This window comes from Diaporthe amygdali (assembly GCF_026229845.1).
Source record: "Diaporthe amygdali strain CAA958 chromosome Unknown NODE_35_length_488319_cov_65_809586, whole genome shotgun sequence".
NCBI classification, from domain to species: Eukaryota; Fungi; Ascomycota; class Sordariomycetes; order Diaporthales; family Diaporthaceae; genus Diaporthe; species Diaporthe amygdali.
In genome coordinates, this window is record NW_026517055.1 from 46,597 (window position 1) to 74,063 (window position 27,467).

The 27,467-nt window shown below is 51.2% G+C and overlaps 8 protein-coding genes across 8 annotated transcripts; 3 read left to right on the forward strand and 5 right to left on the reverse strand.

Moving 5' to 3' along the window:
• Positions 1–279: 279 nt before the first annotated feature.
• J7T55_011204 (glucose-methanol-choline oxidoreductase) lies at positions 280–2,444 on the reverse strand (the record flags this gene model as incomplete). Its single annotated transcript, XM_053133084.1, has 6 exons — positions 280–329; positions 386–451; positions 520–972; positions 1,065–1,950; positions 2,013–2,054; positions 2,109–2,444. The coding sequence occupies 6 exons, from the start codon at positions 2,442–2,444 to the stop codon at positions 280–282; spliced, it is 1,833 nt and encodes a 610-aa protein (XP_052988877.1).
• A 1,191-nt stretch (positions 2,445–3,635) lies between these two features.
• J7T55_011205 (uncharacterized protein) lies at positions 3,636–5,111 on the reverse strand (the record flags this gene model as incomplete). Its single annotated transcript, XM_053133085.1, has 1 exon — positions 3,636–5,111. One exon carries the CDS (start codon positions 5,109–5,111, stop codon positions 3,636–3,638), a length of 1,476 nt encoding a protein of 491 aa, XP_052988878.1.
• A 512-nt stretch (positions 5,112–5,623) lies between these two features.
• Positions 5,624–7,082, forward strand: J7T55_011206 (uncharacterized protein; the record flags this gene model as incomplete). Its single annotated transcript, XM_053133086.1, has 5 exons — positions 5,624–5,818; positions 5,876–6,008; positions 6,080–6,203; positions 6,267–6,709; positions 6,766–7,082. The coding sequence occupies 5 exons, from the start codon at positions 5,624–5,626 to the stop codon at positions 7,080–7,082; spliced, it is 1,212 nt and encodes a 403-aa protein (XP_052988879.1).
• Positions 7,083–7,513: 431 nt separating this feature from the next.
• Positions 7,514–9,100, reverse strand: J7T55_011207 (uncharacterized protein; the record flags this gene model as incomplete). The annotated part of the gene is made up of 3 exons (XM_053133087.1): positions 7,514–7,649; positions 7,711–8,480; positions 8,642–9,100. 3 exons carry the CDS (start codon positions 9,098–9,100, stop codon positions 7,514–7,516), a joined length of 1,365 nt encoding a protein of 454 aa, XP_052988880.1.
• A 552-nt stretch (positions 9,101–9,652) lies between these two features.
• Positions 9,653–10,808, forward strand: J7T55_011208 (uncharacterized protein; the record flags this gene model as incomplete). Its single annotated transcript, XM_053133088.1, has 2 exons — positions 9,653–9,738; positions 9,800–10,808. 2 exons carry the CDS (start codon positions 9,653–9,655, stop codon positions 10,806–10,808), a joined length of 1,095 nt encoding a protein of 364 aa, XP_052988881.1.
• A 270-nt stretch (positions 10,809–11,078) lies between these two features.
• On the reverse strand, positions 11,079–18,674 carry J7T55_011209 (beta-ketoacyl synthase domain-containing protein; the record flags this gene model as incomplete). Its single annotated transcript, XM_053133089.1, has 5 exons — positions 11,079–12,019; positions 12,081–15,804; positions 15,871–16,592; positions 16,657–18,028; positions 18,153–18,674. The coding sequence occupies 5 exons, from the start codon at positions 18,672–18,674 to the stop codon at positions 11,079–11,081; spliced, it is 7,281 nt and encodes a 2,426-aa protein (XP_052988882.1).
• A 792-nt stretch (positions 18,675–19,466) lies between these two features.
• J7T55_011210 (uncharacterized protein) lies at positions 19,467–21,433 on the forward strand (the record flags this gene model as incomplete). Its single annotated transcript, XM_053133090.1, has 6 exons — positions 19,467–19,787; positions 19,850–20,215; positions 20,277–20,524; positions 20,609–21,047; positions 21,153–21,242; positions 21,326–21,433. The coding sequence occupies 6 exons, from the start codon at positions 19,467–19,469 to the stop codon at positions 21,431–21,433; spliced, it is 1,572 nt and encodes a 523-aa protein (XP_052988883.1).
• A 669-nt stretch (positions 21,434–22,102) lies between these two features.
• J7T55_011211 (uncharacterized protein) lies at positions 22,103–23,738 on the reverse strand (the record flags this gene model as incomplete). Its single annotated transcript, XM_053133091.1, has 5 exons — positions 22,103–22,509; positions 22,576–23,269; positions 23,336–23,496; positions 23,541–23,625; positions 23,709–23,738. The coding sequence occupies 5 exons, from the start codon at positions 23,736–23,738 to the stop codon at positions 22,103–22,105; spliced, it is 1,377 nt and encodes a 458-aa protein (XP_052988884.1).
• Positions 23,739–27,467: the final 3,729 nt, after the last annotated feature.

Genomic DNA, 27,467 nt, shown 5'->3' on the forward strand with positions numbered 1-27,467 from the left:
ACAAATCCCCGAACTCCAATCCCGGTGACAATTCTGTCTTTGAAGGACCATTTCGCATTCGCTAAGTATGACAAGCTTGAAGGTTGAAGACAATGTGCAAGCCCAGCCAGACAATTGAAAGTGTAAACACGTTTTCGAAAAATTCAATTACAAAAGAAACCATATTGGTCATGAGTTCGGTGAATGCGACATTAAATACAGAGAAGGTCATTGAACACAACAGAAGAGAAAACCCTAGTCTGAAGAATATCGCAGCCACTATCATCACTAAGCATTTAACTAATAGACAGTCTTCTTGATATCGTCGGCAAGCTTCTCGGCCAACAGATCTGCACGGGTTAGCAGTGAATACGGGCAGGGATGCATGAGGCACTAGAGAACTTACAAACTTGGGTCTGGGGCGAGGGTCCTGGTGGCAGGAATGGGAACGAAGAAGAATCAATGACTCGCACTGCACGTTCGTTAAAATTGGCTCGAACACTTCAGTATCCAAATACATCTCCAGAAAGGAGGACTTACAATTTGAGACTCCGATAACCCTTCCGCGACTATCCACAACCGCGTCGGGGTCGGATGTCCTACCCATCTTGTTGCTGGCAAAAGCGTGGTAGATAGGGTTGCCCACCTTGGCAAGGTAAGCTGCAATATCGTCGTCGGTTTGAACGTCCACGCCGGGTAGAATTTCGTCGCCGATAAGCACAGGAGCCATGGCTGTGCTGTTGAGTGCTTGGCGGACACGCTTTACACCGGCGGTTAGGACCTCGACGTCGGTCTGCTCACTCAGCCAGTTGGGGTCAATGACGGGTGCTACGCTCATGTCCGCGGACTGTATGTTGACTGAGCCTCGGGACCGGGGAGCGAGTAGCGTTGCCTGCAGGATGGCGTAGTTGGCACCCTTCGCCGGTGTTGTCACGCCGGCTGGATAGACGTTGTAGGCGATCTCGGGCCAATCTTCGGGCAGATCGGCCAGGTCTGTACGACAACACCCATTAGTAAGAACATAAAGTAGATATGTTGTGGATGCCAAGCTAGGATTAGAGCCTTTGGCCTCTGGCAACACTCACATGTCTTAGTATCGTTGGAGAATGCCGTCCGCATTTCCTCCGGAATTTTCTCCATGCCGATCAAGTCGCCTCCAGTTCCAGCCAACACGCCCGTGCGGTTGGTATTATAGTATTCAACGGCAGCAGCGAGGTACTCTGGATCTTGGTCGAGGCGTGTGTGAGTGATGACGTTGACTTGATAAGATGCAAATGCGGTGAGCTGGTCATGCATGTTCTGACCAACTCCAGGCCTGTCCGCGACGACGTCTATGCTGTATTTCTCCAGCAGAGCCTTAGGACCAACTCCTGAAACTTGCAAGAGATGAGGGGACTGAAAGACACCTGCTGAGAGAATGACCTCCTTGTTCGCAGAGATAGTGGATGAACAGTTGTCAGCCGTGGAGGTCACCTCTACTCCAGTGGCAATTTTGTCAGTATCAAACACAATGCGCTCGGCGAATGTGTAGTCAAAGACCACAAGGTTTTGCCGGCCAAGAACTGGCCGCAAATAGGCAGTCTCCGAGTTGGAACGAGCACTCTCTGATGAAGTGACAGTCACTAAGGCCCAGGCCCATCCCAAGCCGTTTCCATTGACAAGGGCTGCTACTTGGGGAATCCCAATAGCCTCGAGACCCTTCGCTGCCCAAGTGCTCCAAGCCTGGACATAAGCTCCAAAAGTAACACGGAGCGTGCCAGCCGAGGTCACGTCTTCCTTGTTATATAAACCCGTGGCGTTGGCGGAACGAGCCCCCTCTATTGGTTCAGAAAAATTCATGGCCTTGTGGTAGTATTGCAGTATGTTCTCGTATGTGTAAGATTGGTCGTCAACTTCGTCTGCCCACCTTTGATGAGCACCTTTGGAGGTTTGCCCATATGACATGTAATTCACGTTGCTACACCCGCCGAGCTACAAAGTCAACCGTTAATTTCCCATTCCTTGCTCCTTTATGAGGGGCTGAGTCAACATACCGCTTTTGCACGATTGTATTCAATGGTACGGTTCATGAGGTGCTGGCAAATAGTGTCAGTAGTCGACCAATTCCGCCATGATTTTGATGCGCTTACTGGCTGAGGGGTGACCTCAAAGCCCCACGACATCTCGAGGTGACCTGAATTGAACTTGCTGGCGTAGCCGGGAATCTGGCTCCAGTTTCCTGCGACATCCTCAGGAAACGTTCCCGCTTCTATGACAGCAACTGTGGTGTTCTCATTTTCGGTGAGCCTATTGGCCAGGACCAAGCCAGCAGTACCGCCACCAACGATGACATAGTCGAAACTGCTTATAGCAGTCTCCTGGGTACAGGCAGCACGCTTTGTTGCAGCAGGTGCGCCTGTAACAAGGATGCTACTTGGAAGTAGTAATATGGAAAGAACAAGTGGAACTCGAGATTGGGAACGCATAATGAAGGTGAGGTTACAGCGAGATGCCAAAACGAAGGTAACTAAAGAACGTGTATGTGTCCAGAGAATGGCTTCTGCGTCTGCCAGAGTGGAATTTCTCTGGTTTAAAGGTCAGGAATTGCCAAAATTGGCCATGAAGGCTCTTAATTCCTTTTTAAACATGGCTTTTAATCCAACTCCGCACATTTGCAAGAGGTCCCGCCCCTCCAGCCAGCGACTCCACCCATATCTCAATGGAAATGGTATTTACTCGGTGCCGCCATGGACGGCTTCAAGGAATCAGAGTGCCCAGGCGAACTTTAAGATGAATGAAGTCTGGGCGTACCGTGAACATTCACTGGAGCTCATCAAACTTTTGCTAAATCAACTCTTTGCATAATATCTAACAAGCATCTGCACGTTTGTCACCGGAATCGCCATGCCCATGACAGGTACAGGCACATTCCACGTGGACTCCGAGCTAGGAGATCTCGGATGCATGATTCGTAAATGGTTCCAACGGTCTGGTGAGCCAATTGAAACACAGGGGACTTACGAAAGATTGGATGTGGTGTAAGATAGCGTCACATCAGCCTCCGCAGAAAGCAAAGCCGGCTTGATCACCGGAGTCTTGCTGTATTGCTCCGTAAAATCGGAAGCTCACACGGCCTCATCGTGGTTGGCCCGATGCTCCTTTTGTCTGGACTAGCAAGCCTGCATGTGTGGTGACTGTATTCAAAAATCATCTTCCCATTCTATTCGGACATTTCAGTAGGGCGAAAGATTTTTCGTTTTAATTCAATATCTCCTCGGGGTTGACTCGCACGTCTTTACGGAGAAAGGTGGAGATTTGGTCTCATGTCTGCAATGGTGGACACATCTCCTTTCTCGGACTGGCATTATTATGCGAATTTAGCTTCTCGATGACCCAGATATCCTAGCGATTCTGTTTTTCCTTTCCACAGTCGGACATGCGCTTGACATCCTCGAAAAAGAAAACCAGTTTTGGGCGACCTCTCTTGAGGAGCCACATTGATGTTGGTTTTCACATGTTTCCTTCATTCCGCAACATGATGTGTACTTGTAAGATTTTCTCTGCGGTATGTATCAGGTGCAATATCGATGGTATTCGTGATTCAGCTGCGTTAAGTATTCTGATGCAATGAAGAAGAGAATTAACATGAAAGTGATTGTGATGGCTGGACCTCAGCTTCACCAATCAATGTTTATTTGGTGGCCCTTGATGTCACCATTGAACCACTGGATTACCTCGATTTTCTCCTCGCTCGTTCGAGCCTTTACCAAGACTTCGCTGTCCACTACAGCCGCCACAGTCTCCAGAAGTTGTTGCATAGCTAAATTCTTGCCAAGACACGCACGCAGACCTGCCCCAAAAGGGATCATGGTCCTGTCCATATCCGGACGACGTAGATCAGCGCTCGACGCGTGGTCCATCCACCGCTCGGGCCGGAAGGCAAACGGATCTGGGAAGACGGACGGGTCGTGATGCAAAATATAAGCCGCGCAACCAACCACGGTTCCGGCTGGTATTGCGACGCCGTCGACAGCCAAATTGGCGCCGGGTGGCACGACGCGCGTCAACCTTGTTGGGTTGGCCATGCCCAAACGCAAGCCCTCCTTAACGCATGCGCGCAGAAAGGGGAGGTCAGGTTGCTTGTTGTCTGTTGTTGGTACGGCGGCACGAATTTCGTGAAGAAGGCGTGCGTGCGCTTCTTTGTTGCGCGTCAGGTGGAATAATGTGGTGGCCAGCATGACAGCCGTTGAATCTCCGCCCGCGAAAAGAATAGCCTCACTTTGGCCCGCGGTCTCGGGAATAGAAACACCTGCTGCGAGCAGACGGTCCTGATAATGGTCGATTGTCTTGCCTGCCTTGGTGCTTGCCATCACCTGTCCCATGAATTCTTGGATCCTTGCTAACGACTTGTCGACTTTATCGTCGTGATGTATCTTTTGGGACGTGGAGTAGGCCAGCTTGAACAAGCGGTTTGGTAGCAATGAGAAGCGAGCAAAGCCGACAATGGCATGGATGAACTCGTTCGCGCTCAGCTTTGCATCAGCGGTCTGCCGCTCTGCTAGGCCCAGATGTGCATGCTCAGTCAATCCGCCGAATGGCTGGCCAAGCACATATTCCGACACGACATCGATAGATAGCTTTGCACAGAGGTCTAGAATGTCGGTCTTGACTCCCCCATCTCGAAACGCACAAAGTTGGCTCACGAAATCGGCCACATGTCGGCCGATGGAGCCCTTGGGAGTGCTCTCTCTCCGCAGCCGCACAGGTGAGAAGATTGGCGCGACGGCTTTGGCTCTCGCGTCACGGTAGACTGTGTCGATGGAGGAGAAAATCGTCACAATTGGGCCAAGGTTGAAGTTTCTGTAGCGACCGTCCTTTGGAAATCCACCTCCTGCCACGTAGATATCGCGGACAGCATCACTGTCGGCTACCGAAACAGCGTTGGGGCCAACTCGAAGCACCTTGGTCTTGTATTGCTCATGATATCGGCGTAGAACACTGCCCTCAATCCCAAGATAGCATAGAGCATAAAGGAATAGGGATGAAACAGCTGCAATGGGTGGGCCCGGTATGTGGCTGAGCGGATGAAAGCGCAGCCGGTACACTACAGGGGCCACCACCAAGAGAAGGAGGACCAATGCTGATCCAAACATATCTGAGGAATTATTGAAAAGCGTAATCTCCAAGAGCGGCGTCTGTAGGACTTGCGTTTGAATGCTTCCCGCCACCCCATTCGCCGTTGCAGAGTCTGTGCAGACTCCGATCGTAAATCAGGTATGGTCCGATGGCCCGTCGGATCAGCAAAGTCTATTGCGACAAGAAACCAGCTACGAACGGGTCGTCGGAGGAGACTTTAGCACTCTTAATTGGGATTTGCTAGTTTACACGACACTCTCATCTCGCGCATGTGAACATTTGGTTCTCACTGGGCTTGTCATCTAACACATGTCTACTCGGTGTCGCGTGGGGCTTACTCGGTGACTCCGGCCGCACCGGCGGCCGGTTCCGTTGCTCAACCCGGAGCACTCTCGATAGGGCATGAACTAGCTATCAATCATACTCAAAAGGATTCGACAAATCGTCAGAGGTTTATGCTGAAAGTGTACGTTATGAACTAGAATCTATCCCAGGGGTCAATTTCAGGGAATACAATTCAGCTCACACAATGCCAGCTTCAACTAACGGGATCAACGGCAATGCTGGCTCAAAACACCAAAACATTCTCCAGACACTGAACGGAATAAGCGCCGAATCCTTTGAAAATGACGGACAGCGTATAGAAGCTGTGGCGGCAGCTTATGCTCTTGTGGCCCGTCTTGAGACCCCATGGGACTTTGTGCTGAGGCTTGCCATGGGTCAGGTACGCTTTCCAATCTCCGACATGCCGACAATACCTCCTTACTAACAAGTCTTACAGCCTGCCCTTGGCGCGGCTCTGAAGATCGCCTTGGATCTGCAGCTGTATCAGAAGTGGCACGAGGCCGGCGATGGTGAAAAGAGTCTAGAGGACCTGCACAAGCTGGTACCATCCGTCGAGCCCAAATTGCTCTGTGCGTTGCCAAACCTCTACAAATTCCCATTCAATAGATGACCACATTTGACTAACACGTTCATTGATCAGCTCGTTTGCTTCGACATTTGGCAGCATACCATGTCTTGGAGGAACCCTCAGTGGGCATCTTCAAGCCAACGGCGCTTTCAATTTCTTTCACGAAACCCGTTTTTGGCGAGTGGATCAATCACCAGTGAGTAGATATGTCAAAGAATATTGAAGGTGATATGATAGCATCGACTAATAAATCATACAGATACGATGCGACAATCCCCTGCTTCTTCAAGCTGCCTCGCTACCTGGCGCAGACAGGGTATAAGAACCCTGTGGACCCGGCTGATGGCGTGTTCCAGTACGCGAAAGACTGCAGGGGCACGGACATGTTCCATTATTACCAGGAGAATCGCGTCGAGGGCGAATCTTTCAACCAGGTCATGGGTGGCGTCATGGCCAATCAGGCCGGCTGGCTAGATATTTTCCCCCATGACACGCTAATTTCCACAGCCAATCCAGATGGACCCATCCTGGTCGATGTTGGTGGGAACATCGGTCACGATTTGGAGAGGTTCCACCAGGCGCATCCGGAGACGGCTTCACGCCTGTATCTAGAGGACCTTCCTGAGGTTGTCTCTTTGTCTAAGTGTGCAGACCCAGTCAACAAGATCGGCCATGACTTTTTCACACCACAGCCGATCAAAGGTGAGCCTATCTGTGCACCTAAAACACCCGAGACATGCGGCTAACAACCTCTCAAGGGGCAAGGGCATACTACATGCACGGTGTATTGCACGACTGGTCTGATGAGCCGGCGCGAAAAATCCTCGAGATGCAGCGTGATGCTTTGACGCCTGGGTACAGCAAGCTACTAATCCATGACCACATAGCACCGGAGGCAGTTGCTCACCCCCACACCACTGCTTACGACCTGACTATGATGGTCATGGTGGCTGGTGAGGAAAGAAGCGAGACACACTGGAAGGCTCTCCTGAAGTCGGCAGGATACAGGATGATAAAGATCTGGTCATCGCCCCTTGCCGTGCAGCGGATCATTGAGGCTGAACTCGATGTGTGAACTGATGGGATGCCAGTGTTCATGCCGAGCGTGTGAGTGAGATGGGAATATAGACATAGACCACATAATTATAAGATATTCCTATTCGATTCGTCTTCCCAATTGCTTAACACCCAGCGTGTGAAATTTACAGCCCAAAATAAAATATTCAAGTACTTCATCTTAGATTTTGTAAAATAGCGATAAGACTGGTGAAAGACTACACATTTAATTTCACATCCATATTTGAGCGCAGTCAATATGTAGTCTCCCTTTACAAGACTGGCATGACAGATAGCGTCTCCGACACCTTTGATCATGGGAAATACACAGTCATATACTTTTGGCCTTACAGATAAGAGATACATAAATAAAGTCCGGCCAATAGCTATTTTTACACAAATGGATCTTTCGTAGCACTAATGCTCTGTTGTTCCTCTTGCCCCGCTGAATCAGATTCGTGGATTTTCGTACAACTCAGGGGTAACATAAACCTGCAAACTCAGCGCCCGGTCATCGATCCCTTCCTTCCTACCAATGCCAATGAAAGTGAATATACCTGGCTTTTCGTCAAGGTTCCGGTATGTGCTTTGGTGAAGGTCAGCTGTGTCCTGAAAACTCTCTACAGGGCAAGGAAACAAGCACTTACAAGGTGTTCCTGGTCCGCTCCTCCATCGTTCTGCCGCCATCAGCCCAGCCATACTTCTCCAACCAAGTATCGATACCTTGAGCGATAGCTTCATCATTGGGCGCCTGGAACCCAGGATAGAAATAAAACTTTGGGATGGGGTATGGCTTGTCAGGTGTCAGCGAGAAGTAAAGCGATGAAGGCTTGGTACCCAAAATGGCACGGCGCTTCTTCTCAGCCTCGGTCTCCTGGCGGATCTTGTGGGCCGGATAGTCCCTCCCACGCGCCAGTGCAATGAGGTCGCGTAGTTTCTCCTTGTCCTCATCCAAGTCCGGGATCGGTATCCGCCCTCCCAACGTATAGTAGTCCCACACCTCGTCAAAATCGTCGCCCCAGTATCGCAGGTACACCTTGAGGCGGGCCTTGCCGGCCGGCACAAAGTCGGTGGACAGCCCTCGCCCGCAGCCCTCGTACTTTGGATTGTCCGCTACGTAGTCTTCAATCATCTTCAAACCCAGCAGGATATTGGGGTGTGAGCCGATGTCAGGGAGTTGCCGCACGCCGAGGGAGAGCGCCTGGAATCGTGTGAAGCCCCGGTCTGCGCCAACGAAGCACGGTGGGAAGTAGCTCTTTATCATGACGGGCAGCATATCTGGGGCCTTTTCGGTGATCTTCGGGTTGATGTCGAAGCCAAGGATAGTGGGCGTCTGGTGTCCCGCCTTGGCTATTAAATCTCTTTGCTTTTCAGAGGACGCATTCGAGTAAACGCACCACCGCTCGATTGCACGATGCTGGTGTTGATGTCAGCTTCGCACGGAACACCCCCAATTGCAAGAATTATTGTAATTAATCTGCACCAACTTTGATGGCGGTCAGGGAATGTACTGGTTGGGTCATCTCGGATGCTCAGGGATGGGCGGAGTGCGTCTTTGTGTCAGCGCCAGGGACTCACCCAATGATCATCATAGAGCGGACTCTTTTTGGACAAAACTTCAAGAACCCTTTCTACCGTTTCCACACTCATGGGACAATCTTTGTTCGGGGGCCTAGCCTCACTGAGATCCAAGACAAATCGCACACTTGACTTTTTCGTCGAGCCCTTAAATTCCCAGCTATACTCGAAGGGGTTTCCATCCCAACCTACTGCCGTCGGCAACGAGTCTGGCTGAGGACGTCCCTTCAGCAGCGGACAGATGACAGTTCGGTAGAAATCCAGGAATTGGCTCTGGGTCTTCTCGGGGAAGTCGGCCTCGTGCATCATACGGGCCAGATCTTGTCCGCTGGTGCGCCACCAGTAGAGCGCGTCCTCATTCAAGGCAGCTACATCGGCGACAACAATTTCTGATGCCGTTTCTGGCTCCTTGATGACATCGGGGTTGATCTGCACCGTTTCCGTTACGGCGGCCGCCATGTTCAAATTTTGATAAGGATTTATTGGAAGTAAGGAGCCGATAGGTTTTGAACCTTCCAGGTCTGGTTTCTCAGGACTCCGCTTGTACCGTGATAGAGTAAGGGACGATTGTACTAAAGACTTTAGTTATACTAGCGCAGCAACACTAAAGCAGTTTTGCGGTATACAGCCTCAGCTAAATAGCCTCCTGAGATATCCTGGGCTCACAACGTTCCGCAGCCTCCGATCTTGCAAAGCCCAGTTTTTCTCTTTGTCAGTGAATAGAGACAGGGGTTCTCAGGTTCAATGTTGTAACACGGCGCTCTAATCGTGCCTCGGTCCTTGATCGGTCACGGCCCTTGGTAATCAATTGCAACAAGTTGTTGTTTACCCGGTGCCGCGCTTCATCCTAATAAACATTCCGAGCATGGGAACAGACAAGCTGCACGACTCAGAACCAAGTTAGTTCCCTGGGGCGGCTAGAAGGCGCGTGAATTACAAACCACCGTAAGAAGGAATGGGTTTTGGGAGTCTGTCTTTCAGGGTCGGATTTTGAGAAGAAACAGCGCCAACATGTTGGCCACAGCAATCCCCAAGCCACCCCCTGTGGTCCACATCCCAGAATCCTCCACCACAGTGGATGTCCGGGTCATTGATACGTGCGTTCTAATTTTCGTTGCCCAAGAGTCTAGACAGTTGGGACTGATGAAATCAAAATAGCAACACGTTCGTTCACCTGAACCCCGAACTGTTCTGGCGGCCGAAGGTCGATGGCTTCAATGGCCTGCACGCCCCCATCTACTGCTTCCTGGTGTCCAACAATAGAACAGGAAAGCATGTACTCTTTGATCTAGGGACCCGACCTGACTGGCAGAATTACGCGCCGAAGACTGTTGCCCTGATCCAAGCCACCACAGTAGTCACCCCAGGGTCCGATGTGGCCACCACACTTGATGAGGCGGCCGACAAGGGTCAAGTCGGCGTGCGCAGCTCCGACATTGACGCTGTCATCTGGTCCCACAACCACTTCGACCACATCGGCGACGTGACGCGGTTCCCGCACAGCACTGAGCTGGTCGTCGGCCCGGGCGTCCGTGCCGCGACGTGGCCCGGCTGGCCGTCACGTGCGGATGCCATTGTGCTTGATGCCGATGCTGAGGGCCGTACGGTGCGTGAGATCTCGTTTAATGGGGGTCTCAAAATCGGGCGTTTCGATGCGTTTGATTTCTTCGGTGACGGATCGTTTTACCTCCTTGACGGACCAGGCCACGCGGTGGGTCATCTTTGTGCCCTGGCACGAACCACGGCTGCGTCTGACGATGTCGGGCCATCGTTTGTGTTCATGGGCGCGGACGCATGCCACCATGTTGGAGTGCTGCGCCCCAGCGAGTATCATCCTTTACCGTCCGGGGAGAGTCTGCAGCATCTTCTGGGCGAAGACTCGCCGCTTTGTCCTGGACTTCTTCTGGAGTCATGCTTGGCCAGTAAATCTGTACCTTTCTTCGAGGTAACTGCTCCTAGCCTTATATTCCCGGATAAAGAAGCATCTTTCGATACGATTAGCAAGATACAGGAACTGGATGCTTTGGAAAATGTTTTTGTCGTGATGGCACATGACCTGTCAATACGGGATCAGATCCCCTTGTTTCCTGAGAGGATCAACGGATGGAAGAAGTCGGGTATTAAAGTCGATTCACGATGGAATTTCTGTCAAGATTTATGTCATTGAAAGCAAAAATAAATTTTAAACAACTGATTCGTGCCACTTCGAGAAGCAGAGTATCCAGTTGCTTTCATGCATTACGATAGCAGTGCATAGAGAGAGAGCTGAAGTTGAAGCCCTGGTTGTTTCTATTGCTTCCATCGCGAGCTGTGTGAAGTTCATAAACTGGGTAGGAGAATTTGGCTAACATTGCCATTTATTGAATTCAATCAAGTCAAGCGCTCCTAGAGAGTATCGACAACAAAAAGTTCTTCGAGAAAATCTACATTCTCCCAATTATGTACGTAAAGTCAAGCCCACATGCCGACACAAGAACTCATAGCCCTCGACCATAGCGCGTCTAGCATCTTCATTACGAACCCTGTGCAACCCAGCCAAATCAAACAAATGTGGAACACCCTCAACAATCCTTAACTCCGAATCAACTTGCATATCCTGCAACGCCTGCCACGTTCGCTCGGCCTGCTGCCACGGAATCAAATCATCCTCCCGCGGGTGAAGAATAAAAGTTGGCGTCTTATAGGTTCCCGCTCGGACCTGCGCAAGTGGGCTGACAGCAACAATGTCCTTCTGGGTCGGTTCTGCGGGCTCCTTCCGAGCCTTTTTGTCCAGTCCGTTGAGAAGAACGTGAAGACTGCGCCCGCGGCAATTCATGAAAAGCGCCAGGCGGCTTCGCGGGTCCGATGGCGCCAGCCAGCCTCCCAAGGCTTTCTTGGTAGGCGACACGTTGTATCTTGTGATGGGAGCGTCGAACACGCCGCTCGTCCAGACCTCGTCGTCGAGGTCAAACTCGGTTGACTGGACGGTTGACCCTGCAGCACCTTCGGGGATGTTGGGCAACATCCAGAACTTATCCTCGTAGTCGAGTGGACAGTAAAGGGCTAGGATGGCTTCCGGGGCTTGGACGTGACGCGCTTTGGAAGTCCAGGCAAGTGTTGTGGCAAGATGGCCGCCTGTGGACCATCCCACTGCAACGACCTTGCTGGCGTCGACAGCAATATCTGGACGTGATAATACAAGCTCCGGAAGCTTGGTACGGATCCAGTGCAGGGCATCAACAACATCGACCATTGGACCCTCCGACAATGTGACCTCGGGGCAGAGTCTGTAGTCGATGCTAATTGCCAAGAAACCGCTTTCCAAGAGCATGTCTGTCTGGTCTGGCCGAATGTCGCTTCTGGACAGCATTATATGGCCGCCTCCGTGAATCATGAGGGCTGTATGAATTCTTTTAGCCATCAAACTTTTCATTTTGGGTGTTGAGCTGGATATCCTCACCTACAGGAAGTTTCTTTCCAGACTCGACCTTTTCGGCCGGGTAGTGCATGTCGGCATAAAGTTGTTGTCCATCGACTTCTTTGAATGGAAGGGTCTCCAAGCGAGCGAGAGGTTCACATGGGGAAGCTGTGATAACCCTCAAGAGTTCAGACTCTTTTGTCGAGCTTCGACTCCAGTCCACCCATTTGAAGCCCGCCTCAAGCAAGTCCTTCTTCCACAACTCTTCAGTGGCCAAAGCGTGCCATCGACCATCAGAGGACAGCCACCATCCTTCCAAAAGGCCAAAAACAAGATCGAACCAGTAGAGGTTCCGTGTCAGCTCTACTAGACACAATAGGCCATCTGGCTTAAGCATCTGTCGGATATGTGTTGTCGACCTAATAAGGTCTCTGGTTGCATGGATACAGTTCGTTGACAGGATAATATCGTATTTGCCAAGGAACTCAGACTGAGGGTCCTTCTCAATATCCATGACTTTGTACTCCATGAATGACCATTTGGAGAACTTGCGCTTGGCTGCCACCACGAGCGATGACGACAGATCCGTGAAAGTGTACGTGAACTTATGGCCGAGCTTAAACAAAGTCTCAACGACATTCTTAGTGGTTCCTCCTGTGCCAGCGCCGAGCTCGAGAATCCTCAGCTCACGCTTCCCGCCGATCTCGCCGAGAACAGAGGAAAGGTACTCGGCCAGTTGAAGAGTGCCGGTCTTGAACATGGGTGCGTTCGTGTAGACGTCTCCGAGCAGGTCACGCGCGGCCGAGTCCCCGAAGAGAATGGAGACTGGGTCGGCTTTCCCTGTCAGGCATTCAGCCAGCTTGTGGCCGGTGGAGTGGAGCAGCTTCGTCTCCGAAGTGTGCTTAGGGAACTTTTGTAGCAGCTCATCCTTGAGAGCAGATGCGGGAGTAGTGGGGATCGGCAAACCTGTGCGCTGGAATTCTCCATTATTCCCCTTGCTGAGCAGACCCGCAGTTGTAAGTATCTCGTGCAGTTGCAACATAACCTTTGTATGCTTGGGAAGAGCTTGAATGGACGGGAGCACAGCGCCATCTGCGAATGACCCCAGATCGCAGCCGAGCGAGCTGAATGCTGTCAAGACGTACTGCACCACTAGTGCAGACTGGGTTGGGAAGACCTCAGTATAGAAGTCGGTAAAGCCTGTGGTGTCTGCGTGCTTGTCGTACGAGGGTATCGTCTTGGTAAACACCTGGGAACCTGCGGCCGCGAGATTCGGCACATTCTTAGCTGCTGTGGCAGCACCCACAGTGGCATAAAATCCAGTTTCTTTGCTGCTTGTTGCGCCGATGGCTTTTTGTGTCGCAATTTCCATGGAGACAATCTCAGGCTGCTTGGGTTCCCCTCTCGTGTTAATTCCACTCACAAGTTGCGAAACTGCACGCACATCAACGCAGCCCGAGAGCTCTGCCTGGGTTACGCGGATACCAAATCGAGTGTTAATCTCCGCTAGGACTTCAGTGATCAGCAAAGAGTCTATGCCGAGATCGTCCAGGGATGAGGATGGGGCGACCTCGTCGATGGAAATTTCTATGATTTCGCTGAACATCTTCTGGACGCTCGCCAGTGCGTCCGTCGACTTCTCAGAATTGAGTTGTGCTGACACCGACTGCACTTGAGCAATCTGTATCTTGGAAAGATCGACTTCGTGTGCAGGCGTTTTGTCTTCATCAGTGCGTTCGGAAGCGTAGCCGGAATCCTCTGCATCGTGTGAAGTCATGTCTGGATCAGCCGCTGGGGCACTGGGCTTGTTGAGCCTCGTAAGACTCTTTGCGAGCGATCTGAAAGGAACTCCCCTAAAGTTCGCACCCAAAACGGCCATGACCAAGTCTCCGGACTTTGCATTGCACACAAAGATGTCGTTGGTTCTAACGTTGGCGGGACTGTCTTTCTCAAAACGCGTGTGTACAAGCCACTCTCGTGCATCACTTTTGTCTGACAGAAAAGATGGAGAAAATATGATCTCATCCACAGAGGTGCACATCAGTACCTGCGACTCATCTCTCGTAGACAAGCAATTGGTGTGTATCCCAGCAACTTGCAGAAAGTTGTCCAAGATTATAGGGTCGCATATACCCGTGTCTATAAGTCTGTGTTGCTTTAACGGGATTTTGACCATTCCAGTAGCCTCGTTGTCTGATGCAGATATGCTCTGGACGCCACGATAGTAGTCCGCATAGTCTACAACATCCGAAAACAGCTTGTACACCATTGCACCTCTTACGCCAGTAGCCATGGCTGACGTGGAGGTTCTGGATGCACCCAGCCGGCTTAGTACCTGCAAGCGTCTTTTTGCGATACTGTCATCAGATATTTGCCATGTAAATGACCCACTGGCATGCTTCGTCGATGACTCGCTCCCAAGTGTGCTTGCAGAAGCCTGGCTGGTAATGATGAAGTCCCATGATTCGGGTGCCACCTGGTGAAGACGTACGAATACCACAGCAGCCTCGCTGATTCCAAGAGGGGCTAGCATCGTCAAGCCCTCGATATGTGGAATGTATTTCTTAGCGTCAGCATGATTGGATACCAATTTAGCGGATTGAGCCACCATTTCCATGTACATGGAGGCGGGGCAGAGGCTTTGGCCGGTGACTGCGTGACCTCTTGCAGACAGTTGAAAGCTGTCTCCAGCGGTATTGACCACTAGTACATACTCTCCAGTAGAGCGTCCATCCTTCACCAATTTGACGAGCTCCGGAGCTTTGCTCAAATTTGCTGTACCAACTGACCTAGGCTCAAGTGACAGCCAGTGCGACGTCTTCTCAAACTGATATGGTGGGATGTTCAGCTTCTTGTAACGGTATGCTGAAGAACGATGGAAGGGCCAGTATTGAGCGGCTGAGCCAGCTTTCCACAGATCACACGCCGATTTAGCCAAGTTCTTCACGGCGTCTGCCGCGCCAAGCTGCATAGGCACGAAGACGTCGGACCGGTCAGGCTTGGCTATCGCGCGTTTAGCCATGGCCAAGATCGGTGTCGCGGATCCTGCCTCGACCCAAATCGCCGCAGGTAAACGCTTGGCAATACGACCGACCGCGTCACTGAAATATACGGGTTGTCGTGTGTGTTGCACGATCGCATCGGAGGTGAAGTCTGTCCAGGTCTCACCGGCGCTGCATGTCTCGATACGGATTCGGGGCGCCTGAATCTTGAAAGAGGCAGCTAGCTTCGAAAGATCATCCAATATCCCGTCTGCCAGGTAGGAGTGGTACGCGTGAGTATTCCGCAGCTCGGTCGACTTGAGACCGCGACACAACTCGACAGCCTTTGCAATGGAGGCTGAACCACCCGCGAGCACAAAGCTCCGAGGCCCATTATAACACGCAACATCCAGTTTGAAGTCATCCGTTGAGTTCACCTGGCTGAGTATGTCGTCGAGCTCCTCCCTGTCGCACTCGACCGCCAGCATGGCGCCGTGTTCAGGACCCCAGCCGTCACGGACCAGGCGAGCTCTACCGGCGACCAAACGAAAAGTGTCCTCGAGAGACACCGAGCCGGCGACACATAGTGCGGTCAATTGGCCGAAGCTGTGCCCTATCAGAGTATCGACCTCGAGACCTGAATCAATCCAACATCTTGCGCATGACACTTGCAAGGACAGAAGCCTGCAGTGGAGAGACAAGGTGTCCTGGATAGCATCATCTTGGAATATGCCTGGGAAAATACTGCCCAGACCAAGACGCCGGCATATCGAGTCACATTCATCCTGAAAATCCCAAGTCAGTCATTGCATAAATGAAGATGCTACAGGTCGAAAAGTTCTTCCACTTACCAAGTGTTTCTTCAAAAGATCACTGTTCTCATACAGGTCCTTCGAAATAGTAACTTGACGTCCGGTTTGGCCACCAAAGCACAGAACCACAGGTCTTCTTTGTAACGCAGCCGTCTTTCCGCTGTCATTAGCACTTGCCCTGCCCAGAGCAGATACTGCGCTGTCGAGGTCATCAGCAAGGACGCCGATGCGAGAATCGAAAGACACGTCATGGGACTGTGCTAGATTGTAAGCAACGCTTTCAAGGGATAGTCTTTCTTTGGAAAGGTATAGCTTGAGAGCATCCGTGTATGAGGCTAGGCTGCTCGCCGTCTTCGCAGACAGGAGAATTGGATGGATTGCGGGACTTCTGATCGGCAGCGGCGTGGGCTTGTCAGGGTATGCGCGGATGAGAATGGCAGCATTGCTTCCCGCCGCTCCATAGTTGTTGACTAGCGCAATGTGTTTTGTCGAGGTCCACGGCACAGAACTTTTGGGCACGGTGATCCCATCTTGAGGTAAAGTCTTGATCTTGGGATTCAGAGAAGTGAAGTTTGCTTGCTTTGGTATTGTGTTGTGTTGCATCATGAGCAGGCATTTGATAACTCCAGCCGCTCCAGAAGCAGCCTCAGCATGGCCTATGTTATCTTTGACAGAACCGATAAAAAGTTCCTCAGTTCGCAAAGGGCCAGTAAAGGCAGACCGAACGCTTTCGTACTCTATTGGATCACCAACTTGAGTGCCTGTGACAAATGTTAGCCCGATGATGCTTTCGTTTGAAGTAAGGAATTGTAGTTGGAGTCTTACCGGTTCCATGTGCCTCGACATACGTAACATCTTCAGGCTTCACCCCGGCGTCTTTGAGCACGCGCTTGTATAAATTACTCTGTGAATCCGAGTGTGGCACCGTGATTGGGCTGCAATTTGAGCCTTGGTTGACTGCCGAAGACGCAATCACTCCAATGACCGCATCACCATCAGCCAAAGCTGCAGAAAGCTTCTTCAGCACAACGATGCCTGCACCCTCACCACGGCAATAACCTCCTGCATTGGCATCAAAAGCCCTCGAGGACCCATTCGGGTTGAGGAATGATGCACCGGCCAGGTTTTGATGCAGCGACGGACTGGTGATAACATTGACACCACCAGCAAGCGCCATAGAACACTCGCCGCCCAGCAGGGCTTTGCATGCGGTATGGATTGCAACAGCTGAGGATGAGCATGCCGTGTCCACAGTAAGGGATGGCCCATCCCAGCCAAAGAAGTGGCTGATGCGACCGCTGATAAAAGCCCGCAACGTGCCAGTTGCCGCGAAGGCGTTCGCGTCCTTCGAGGCAACGTTGTCCTCGTAGTCGACAGCACCCACCCCTAGGTAGCAGCCGACGTCTTTGGTGCTCGTCTCAGCTGGCTTGCTGCAGTAGCCCGACGACGCGAGAGCCTCGTATGCAACTTGGAGTGCGAGCCGTTGTTGGGGGTCCATCGATTTCGCCTCGCGGCCCGAAATTCCAAAGAACTTGTGATCAAACACGTCTGGTTCGGCAATAAAATTTCCCCAGTAGTTATCCAGCTTCGGTCCGCGTGTCAAATGTGCAGCGTCGAAACGACCACTGGGTATCTTTCCGATGCCAGTCCCGCCTTCGTCGAGCAGCCTCCAGAATTCTTCAAGGTTTTCCGATCGAGCAAACCGGCAGGACATACCAACAACAGCAATCTCTTCCGTACCGCTGGCTGTGCTTGAAAGTGTGCTCTGATGGCTTCTTATTGTCATGGATCGAGGGATACATGATTCGGAACCAAAGCTAACCAGCTCGGTCTGGTGCTGGTCACAGTGAGCGATGGTATTTTTCACGGTCCAGAACCAATTAGCGCGGCGGACCAGAATAAGCTCTATTGCAATGTCATGGAGAGCTCCCGTGGTAATAAGATCGGCATCGGCAGTGGACCGGAGTGGTCGCCGTAGCTGTTCGGCTGTAGGCAGCCGGAGATTGTCATTCTGTTCGCAGAGACTGCTGAGGGTTCTAGCAGCTTGTTGATGAGTTTGACTGTGATAGCTTCCTCTAAGGCCAATTGTTGTAGTAGATATGCCGGCCTCGCTTAGCAGCACAATGAAGGCCTTTTCGCAGGCTTGTGGTATTGTGATGGTTATGTTTTTGTCGTCTGTGATGCACGAAATATACGCCTAGAAAGTGGGATCAGCCTAAGTATCTTATGCTGTTGAACATGAATTAGGAAAAACTCACATCAGAGAAACGATCCAGATATGCATCAAGAGTAGCTCTGTCTGTCGGTGATTTACAACGCACTGAAAAAGCCGTGACCGGCTGGGCGACTTGCTCGACGTCAACGACTATGCCAATACAGGCGGCTAATCGTATGGCGTTGGAGATATTCTTCTCGAATTCGTTCCAATCACGCGCAGTAGCATATGATGCCGCTGATAGGAATCCAATGCAGAACCCCTGAGCTGCTTCAAATTTGTCAAGCGAGGTGCCGTGTTGCTGAATCAAGTCGACGACTTGAGTGGCCACAGTCAGGACCGCTAGCTCGATATTGGAAAATGCTGTGAAATCTATGTCGCTAGACCCGGCTGCAAATTTTTGTAGCTTTTGAAGTTTCGAGGCGCCCTCAAATCGTTGTGAATCGAGCGTGTCTTTGACCCGTGACCATAAGGAGGGCAGTGTGTCGAGCGTCTGTCGTAGAAATTCGAGACGAGGGTCTTCCTTCAGGGCTGTTTGAAGATCTGCAAGGCCTTGGGATGTCAAAGGTGTCCTTTGTGGCCCAAATAGAGCCACTGAGAACTTGGAACAGTCGTTGTTGAACGACATGATGGCCAAATCCACGATCCCACAATACACTGACGTTGAGTTGAGTGTATGTGTACTTAGAAATGCCTTCAAGAAGGCAAAAACATGAATATTTGCTAATGAAAAGATTCAAGATGGCATCGCAGACATCCCAGCATTCTCATGAACCCTATTTAGTTTTTTCTCGGATACGCAGCGTCTGGGGCTACCTGAGTAACAAGTGAGGCTTTGAAATCATTGTTCAAGTGGGTCACGCCTTTGGACCAGTCCCAGGAAACTGGGACAGGAATCAGCGCCAAAATGTCCCATTGAGCCGAGGCACCAAATCTCACGAGCAGATCTCATTTGGCGAGCCTGCGCCGATTGAAACTGACTGCCCCACCAAACTCGCACCATGTGTTGGGATGTTGCCGCATGCCGTGGCCGTCCCGGTATCTCGGATGCGAGGTGGTCCTGGGTTTACTCGGCGTCGGATCATACAAAGCCCCCACATCCCCCATATGTGAGGGAACCAAGTAAGGACCCGAGCGATTGTCACTATCGTCAGATTAGAATTCATGACTCTTTGGATTTGTATCTGGATGTCGGATTCAGTCGAACGGGCATGCATGATCATCGTAGGCCGAACGCCGACCGGGAAGAAGAAGGCTCTTGCACCAACACTAAACGCGGAGCTTTGTTACTATGCGTAGATAATTCATATACATTGCGGTTCTACCTTACCTCTTACTTCTATTTGCTGCCGCTTCTTGCCTGATAAACTTGAAGTTTTTCATCCCGTTCCTGTGCAGGGGTATCTGGGCAAAGCACACCATGGGCGTCGCAATCCCCGCCAAGCTGACCTCGGTCGCCTGTGGCTCTGTTCTTCAGTTTGTTCTCGCTGCCACAGTTCTACTTGGAATTGTGCACCTAGGCCGCACATGGTGGCGTCTTCGTCATATTCCTGGTCCATTTTTGGCGCGGTTTACCAATTTCCAGCGAGTATATTGGGTCAAGACCAAACGCGCACACTTGATACTCCAGGAGAAACATGAGAAGTACGGAGAGCTTGTGCGCATTGGTCCAAACACAGTCTCCATAAACAACCCCGAGCTCATTCCAACGATATACACAGCGCGAACGGGCTTTCCCAAAGTGAGTAAACAGTAGAGACATTCTTGTGTGTAGACCAATATGCCTAATTCGTGTGCTTTCAGTCCGATTTCTACCCGACTCTCCAAGCATACAGTCCAAATGGTGGCTCTTTAGAAGCTGTCTTCAATACTACCAGTGATGAGGTACACAAGAAACTCAAGGGTCCGATTGCACCTCTATTCACTCCCTCGAATGTGCCATCCCTTGAGCCTCGTGTGAACGAGGTTTTGGAGTGCATCCATGAGAAGCTGGAGGAGAAGTTTGTCGGCAATGACCAAGTGTTTAACTTGGGGGATTGGCTTCAATTCTTTGCTTTTGATGTCATGGGCACCCTGACATTTTCCAAACGGTACGGCTTCCTAGACACGGGTAAGGATGTTGGAAACATGTTGGCAAGCATTGTCTTCTTCATGCGAACCTCTGCACCAGTAAGTTGCGAACGGGAAAGCAAATTTTCACGAGAAGTATACTCACATCACTGGAACACAGTTTACCCAGATGCCAAAAATTGACTGGCTACTCCGCAAAAACCGCATTGGTGACTTCATACAACGAACTTTCGGGCTTCAATCATCCCTTGGTATTCTCGGATTTGTTGCAAAGGCAATTGCTGAGAAAAAGGCGTTGCTGGAGAAAGACCCGGAGAAAAAAGCAGACGATGACAAGTACGCTCGTGGCAAGGACTTCCTTACCAGATATGTCGAGCTGGCGCAGAATGACCCATCGATCCCGCCCTGGTAAGTAACACCCAGCAGATGACACAATGCACGTTGCCTTGATTCAGAATTTGTGTGCTGACGCCTATTGGAATGGATTTTCAGGGGCCCAACCGCCTGGACATTTTCCAATGTAATTGCTGGCTCTGATTCGGTGGGAAGTCTCATGCGTACCACGATGTACAACCTCTTGATCTACCCTCACACCCTGGACAAACTCTACAACGAGCTAAAGTCTGCCAACGTATCCAAACCTTACCCAACGTGGGCAGAGGTACGCAATCTGCCGTACCTGGACGCTTGCGTTCAGGAAGGAATCCGCATGCACCCGCCTTTTGCCCTCCCCTTTGAGCGTGTTGTCCCCAAGGGTGGTATTACTATCGCAGGCCAGCATTTGCCAGAGGGTACAGCAGTGGGAGGAAATCCTTATGTTGTGAACCGGCACAAGGGTTGGTTTGGCGATGACGCCGAGTTCTGGAGACCAGAGCGTTGGCTGGAGAGAGATGACGCGCACAAGAGGAAATTAGAGGCAGGAATTCTGACAGTGAGTATTTTCGTTTTTCATTGCTTGCTGTGCGTGCTGTGACATGCTGCGCCTTTCGCTGCCTCACGAACTGTCACCGTAATCTTGCTAACCATGTTATTCAAGTTTGGAGGCGGCCGCCGCATCTGCATAGGCAGATACGTGGGAATCCTGGAGATCAAGAAAATCCTTCCTTTCCTCATCCTCAACTACGATGTGAGTCCCCCTCTCTCCAAAAAGTTAAACAAAAACAAACACAAGCACCACTCTAGCGTCGTTCCCATTCTGACACAATACAGATTCGTGTCGTCGATCCTCACAGATTCCAATACGAGAATTCCTGGTTTTTCTTCCAAAAGGGACTCTATGCAAGGATCCAAAAACGACCTGACACTCATGAGTCCTAAGGTTTCACAATGAGGTGAATTGTGAGATGAGATGCATTGTTTTCTCAACGGGAAAGATTGGTCTAGGATGTATAGCGTTCGAATAGCACGGTGCCTCTGGGCTTAGGACCTTAGTACAAATAGCAAATATTTAGCAAGAAGAGACTTGAAAAAACTCGGGGAATTAATGAACACGTCTAGCCACGACCAAATTTACCCGGGCAATGTGCATTATACGATGGCGCTTAGCTCGGCATCACCCACTGTGCTGCTGCGTGTACGTATCAAAATCTTCAATTTGGTGTCCGACTGACCAAATTCAACGACGCTGTGCCAGCTGCACTCAATGTCCTCTTTTACCCGGGGCAAAGGCTGATCATGTAGGCTTTCACAACATACGTGTGAAATGTATTTAGTCTCTTGGTCTTTCAGCTGTCTTTTCTTACTTCTTGTCTTTCTGCGAAGCTATCGATACCTCAATTTGCCCAGTATTTCTCGTGGCCTTCTGGGCCATGCGGCTATCAGTCATTCCTCCTCTTAGAGTCAATCGAATCACGGCCGCTTGAGTATGTCGTATCCATCGTTGGCTCATATTATCACATCCGCACATTTAATCTTACAGTATCTCACGGATAAGTCAGCCTCTCTCTCTCCCCTCTCGCAGATCTACCAACTTCGGCCACAAATTCCTCAACAGTCCTTCTCAACGTTGATGGAAACACCAGTCCCATAGTCAGTCAACTGCGTCATGACCGACACCAGCTGAGCTTGGTCGCACGTCAAAGTAATCGAAACCCGCAGCTTCGAAGTGGATGTTGCTGAAGATGTTGCAAGTTGTGTAACAAGTGAAGGAGAAGACGAGGGGCTATTTCCTGGGGCGTTGTTCCCTGTTGTCCAGTCCTTGGATTTGGAGGCCGCAACGATCGCTCCTATTGAAGGTCCTGGAGACGGGAGTGGTGTTGTTGATGACGCCTTCTCATAAGAGTTCGCCTCTTGCTCCATGACCACGCCAGTCATGGGGTCCTTGCCTGCTGGCGTTTGGGCCAGACTCCCGGGTGAATTGGTGACGGGTGTCGGTTGGAAGCAGCCAGTTGTATCTAAGTTCAGGGGTCTGTCAGCATACATCCCAAAGTCCTAGCTCTTCTGGGCCGTCCTGTTCATACCGTATAATGCGTAGGATGTATTCTGAGTCGCTGTACATGGTTCGTCGCTCTCAAAGAAGCAACTGCCAGGGATATTGAAAGACTGTTGGGCGGATCCACTGAGAAGCAGAGCCGGATCCAATTGCAAGTATTCGTCCACGCCCATGCTCTCGCCTTCGATGGGCGACAAAGTGGGGAGACTGTCGTGGGTGGCATTGGGGGTTGGAAGGCTGGTTTTGGCCCACTCATCCCAGGAAGCGAGCGCGTCATCTGGCATTGAAACATTGATCGTTCCTAACCGCGCGTTTTCTGCGCTCCCTGTTCCAGCACGTTGAGTGTTCCTGCTGCTGGCATTGTTGCTGGAATCGTTGCTGGCGTCATCGAGCCATGCATGTATTACTTGATCAGTTTCTTCTTCCGGCTCGTCCTCCTCCTCCTCGTCTTCCTCGTCATCAGAATTCACCACCTCGCTTCGCTCACTCCAATTCGAGGCTTTTTTCTTTTCCGAACCTCGTGAGTTCGTGCGTTGAAATTGCCTACTTCCTTGGGAACTTTCGGGCATGTCTTGCCGTGTTCTGCTTCTATTTTCGTTTTTCAACCGCAAGGTTGAGTACCGATTCTTAAGCGCAAGGGTAGTCCTCGCTGGATTATGGCAGCTTGCTATCTGTGCCCATTTTGTCCCATATGTGAGGACCTCGTGCAGCAAATCTGCGTCCTAATGCCACCAATCAGCCTCTCCACTCACCGCGCAGATTATGAGATAGTTCACGGGGCTACATACCTCTTCCTCCGTCCAGTCACAGTAGTTGATGTTTGGGTCCAACACGTGGCTCCAATGACTCGAGCATTGGTCTGCACTTCGTGAACCGACTTCACGCGCAACCTTCGTCCAATTTGTGCCCCATTCTTGGACCGAGGCGATCAGCCTCTCGTCTTCTTCTTCTGACCACGGGCCTTTGGCATTGCCATCCGCGAGGCTATTCCACCATCTGCGGCGACAATCTTTATTGGATCGTCCTGGGACAGCTTTAGCAAGCTCACGCCAAAGAAGAGGCCGCTGCTCAGTCTCAGCTGAAATGTTTCATATTAGCCTTTTCGTTCCTCTACACTGACTCAAAGTACCGGATTCATATCACCGGAAAAGGTTGTCTTACCGTTTCGAACTGCTCGCCGTAAAAGTTCATCTTCCTTTGATGTCCAGTTGCGTCTAACGCGGGCCATTTCTCGACAATATTGCAGAGTCAGGTAATGATGCAGTTGTTCGGCAAAAAAGCCTATCGAGGAAGACACGTTTCTGTACAACAGCAGCCGAGCCTATCTGCGTTGATCGACGTTGCAGCAAGTAGAATTTATTCAATGCTTGCAGCGTTTCGATAGCCGTCTGCATCTCCGTCGACAAGCGCACAGTCTGATATAGCGATTATTGGTTTACTTATACGGTCCCTGTTGGCGGCTAGGTATCCACTCACAACGAGGACGGGCTCGCACTTACCGGCCAGTAATTTAGGGTTAAGATAAGACACCATATCTCGAGGAGCACTTGTCATGTACATGTATCCACTAGTCTTCCGGTGGAGGTGGGCATACGCCAATGTCTCAATACCAGATACCAGGATTTGACCTAGTCGATGTGATGATTCCCAGGGTGTGATGATACAATAGCTTCCTTCCATACCTGAAAGTGCAGGGGTTGACTGCTATGTTCTGTTTCAATCAAGACAATAAGCCTAGCACGAGGAATCATACTATCCAAAAACCACCGCGAGCACATTGAGAAGTCCGACACTTGTGTTGCTATGCTGACTGGGGAGGCTTCTACCATTTGCCAAAGAAAACACTGGTTACTCGGCTCCGGGCGGATGCTGGTGGGGTATGCAAGAAGCTTAAATTGTGCTTAAGCTTTCAGCGATGGATCCGTGAATGTCGCAACAAGGTGCCAGGGTACAGAAACGGCAAAATCATTCGTTTATTGACATACACAAACGGCGAGGGAGTCGGATGCGGAGCCGGCGTAGTATGATCGTGCTGTACGTGAAGCGAGCCAGCTCTCGCTGCATGTCCCAACGTCGCAGAAATGACAGGCACGGTATTGTAGTGTGCCACAAACCCCTGTGTTGATAGCTACCCGCCTAGTCCACTACGCGCCGAAGTGCAGATAAGCTTTGCCAATGCAGTAAGGCTGATAATCCTGAGATGTCCACGATCGACGTACCACAGATTTGGTCTTGGTATTTGGTATTTGCCCCCGCATGATTTGCCAACTGGGCCTAGAACTGGCGACTTACCCGCAGGTAATTGTAACCTCGACATGACAAACCCTCGGCGAGACGAGCTGGGGCAGACAGAACAGGATAGATACGTGACTCGTGCCTCTGCTCCCCAAGGCAGGTTGAGCTGAGGGACAGTGCTGTTCCCTGCTCTCGTTTACGCTCGTATCCACGGAGACGGGCCAACGGCCGCCCCCAATATCCATCGTGACTCAAGTCGGTACAGCGGTATGCATTCGCATTTCGCGGCAATTATGCACGCCCCGTCTGTCCGCCCCAACACACCATAGTCACTACCTTCCCCATAGTCACGGGGGCCGGCCGACATGGTCGGTGAGATGGGCTGTGCCGCCAGAATCCAGACGATATCGTACCTCCACCAATATGACATGTCCCAAATTACCCCATCCTGGTAGAAAACAGGCGCCGGCTTCTCGCTACACCGCTAGCAGCAGTCGGATGGATGACCCAGCCACGTTTACATTGCATTGGCCTCAATAGGCTCGACGCTTCATCGGACTCGGGCCTATTCGACCAGCTCACAGCCTGGCCCAGGCTGGAATCAGCCTGGCACCACGTGTTGTTTCCACCGAGCTAGGGCTGAGAATGCAGCCCCTGTAGATCCCAGCTCAACATAATGAGGCTTGCCAACCGGGCTTTCAGCATGTTTATGGAAGGCAACCCTTCTTCGGGCTCTTTCGGGCCTTCGGGTGAACTTTCCATGCGTCTCTCCGTTGGTTCATTGCGCCGCGCGGTAGAGTTTGCTCAGAACTCTATGACCCTCGAAATAATTTGAAATCCTCATTTCATCGTTCTGGGGACTGCTCGACTCAAGTTGATATCAGCCAGGCGGGTGCAGGTACAGCAAGAAAGAGGTTCTCGACAAACGCTGGTCCATCTGAGGACACTGCCAAGGACTTGATGGCTGTGGATAATTATTCACCCTCTTTTCTTGGCACTGTCCTCGGAAGGTAGCTCAAGCCACAATAAGCGCCCCAAGTCGAGGGGGATTGTGGAAGCGACCGAGGAGACGACTGGAGCCAGACGATACGTACTGGGATGAAGCTTGGCGTTCCAAGCAACAGGCGCGAACCCGACGGGTCGTCCCGACAAGTAAACTAACTATGGCTTACAGTATGGTGCCATTGACTGACTCTTCCGAACACTATTGCCGTTCCCATCCTTGAGATCCTTTACAACAGGGACTGAACTGTAGAGATCCAGACCAACGTGGTGAATGCCATTCGCAGCTGAGCAAAAACATCTTGATCACGTAATACCCAACAAAAAAGTGTCGTTGATTCAGGGATCATCTCTCATGGGAAACAAACACTTTCATAGTCTCAGTGCAGATAGAAGCAGCTGACACCAGAGATGAATTCACTTCGACATAGTAGTGTGGACTCTACTGTGAGAGTCGAACATGGCCCCCGAGGCGCTCTCATCACCATTCAGTACGAAAGACGAAGACCCTCCGAGGGTCCTTCAAAGTCTACTATACTAGCAGCCGCGGAAGGGCAGGTGCAGCCCTCTACAAGGGTCCCAACTTCATTCAGGGACTGCAGTGTGACCCAGCAAGTTGTTGAGCACACGTCGGAGAAGGACATCACGAAATCAGCCCCCGCGTCAAAATAGGGGCAGCGCGCGGTACTGAAGCTGTTCAGGTCTTCATTTGACAAGTTCAGCACTGCTCGAGTCAACACAAAGGTAGGAGATCAAGGGCTTGTGCTGGGTTGGAAAACGCTTAATTTGTGGAACGTTGCCAGCCCGTCGGGACGCTACCCTATGGACACTAATGCAAAGCCGCTTCAACCCTCTCCCTTGTTGCGTCTTCCAGGGGTAAGGGTATGCTTAAGGAGCTCACTGCGTCGTAGAATAAGCTTCTGAGTGGCTGGTAGTACTCTTGTTGCAAACCGTTGCGCGCTACCACGTACTTACTCATGTTATAACAAGGATTCACATCCATTATAGCAGGATGTTCTGCTCCCACTACGACAGTGAGATTTTGGGGCTGAACACCATAGTGGACCTAACAGGAGGTACTGGGCCACGTTGGTTCTCCGAGTACGTATGCGACTGCAACATCAGTTGTAGCATCCGCTTCACCACTCACGTCAATAACCCGGTGATCCAGGAGCCATGGGGAATAAGTGGACCTCACGATAAGCATTGATACCATTAGTCTTCCGGGCGCCACATACTAAATAAGAGAGACCCCCGGTGGGTCATGGCCACGGTGCACGTTTACTCGGTGAATTCCCTCTGCCGGCAAGATACATCCGCAGGTTCCGTGCGGAGGCGGAGGCTTTTGCCCTGGGCCACGTGGACAAGCGACCATATACGCGACCCCGAGATCCTTTGTGTTGACACAAGGCTGTGGAGTGCTGTGTTGTGGTTGTATCGTGCCGAGTCAGCAACGCGGAGGATGCCGTAGGAGGCTCCTGACATCCGCTCGAGCGAGGCAGAAGACTTTCTAGCTATCCGAATGCGAATTCGAGCTTTCCTGATTGGTCGGTGGAGGTAACACATCGACATGAGACGCAACGTGCTCGATATCTAAAGACGCTGCAGGAAAGCCATCTCAGTTTGAAATACTGCTTTTGTTCAAGCAACTTGGAAGCACATCGAAGCAACCTGAAAGCACAA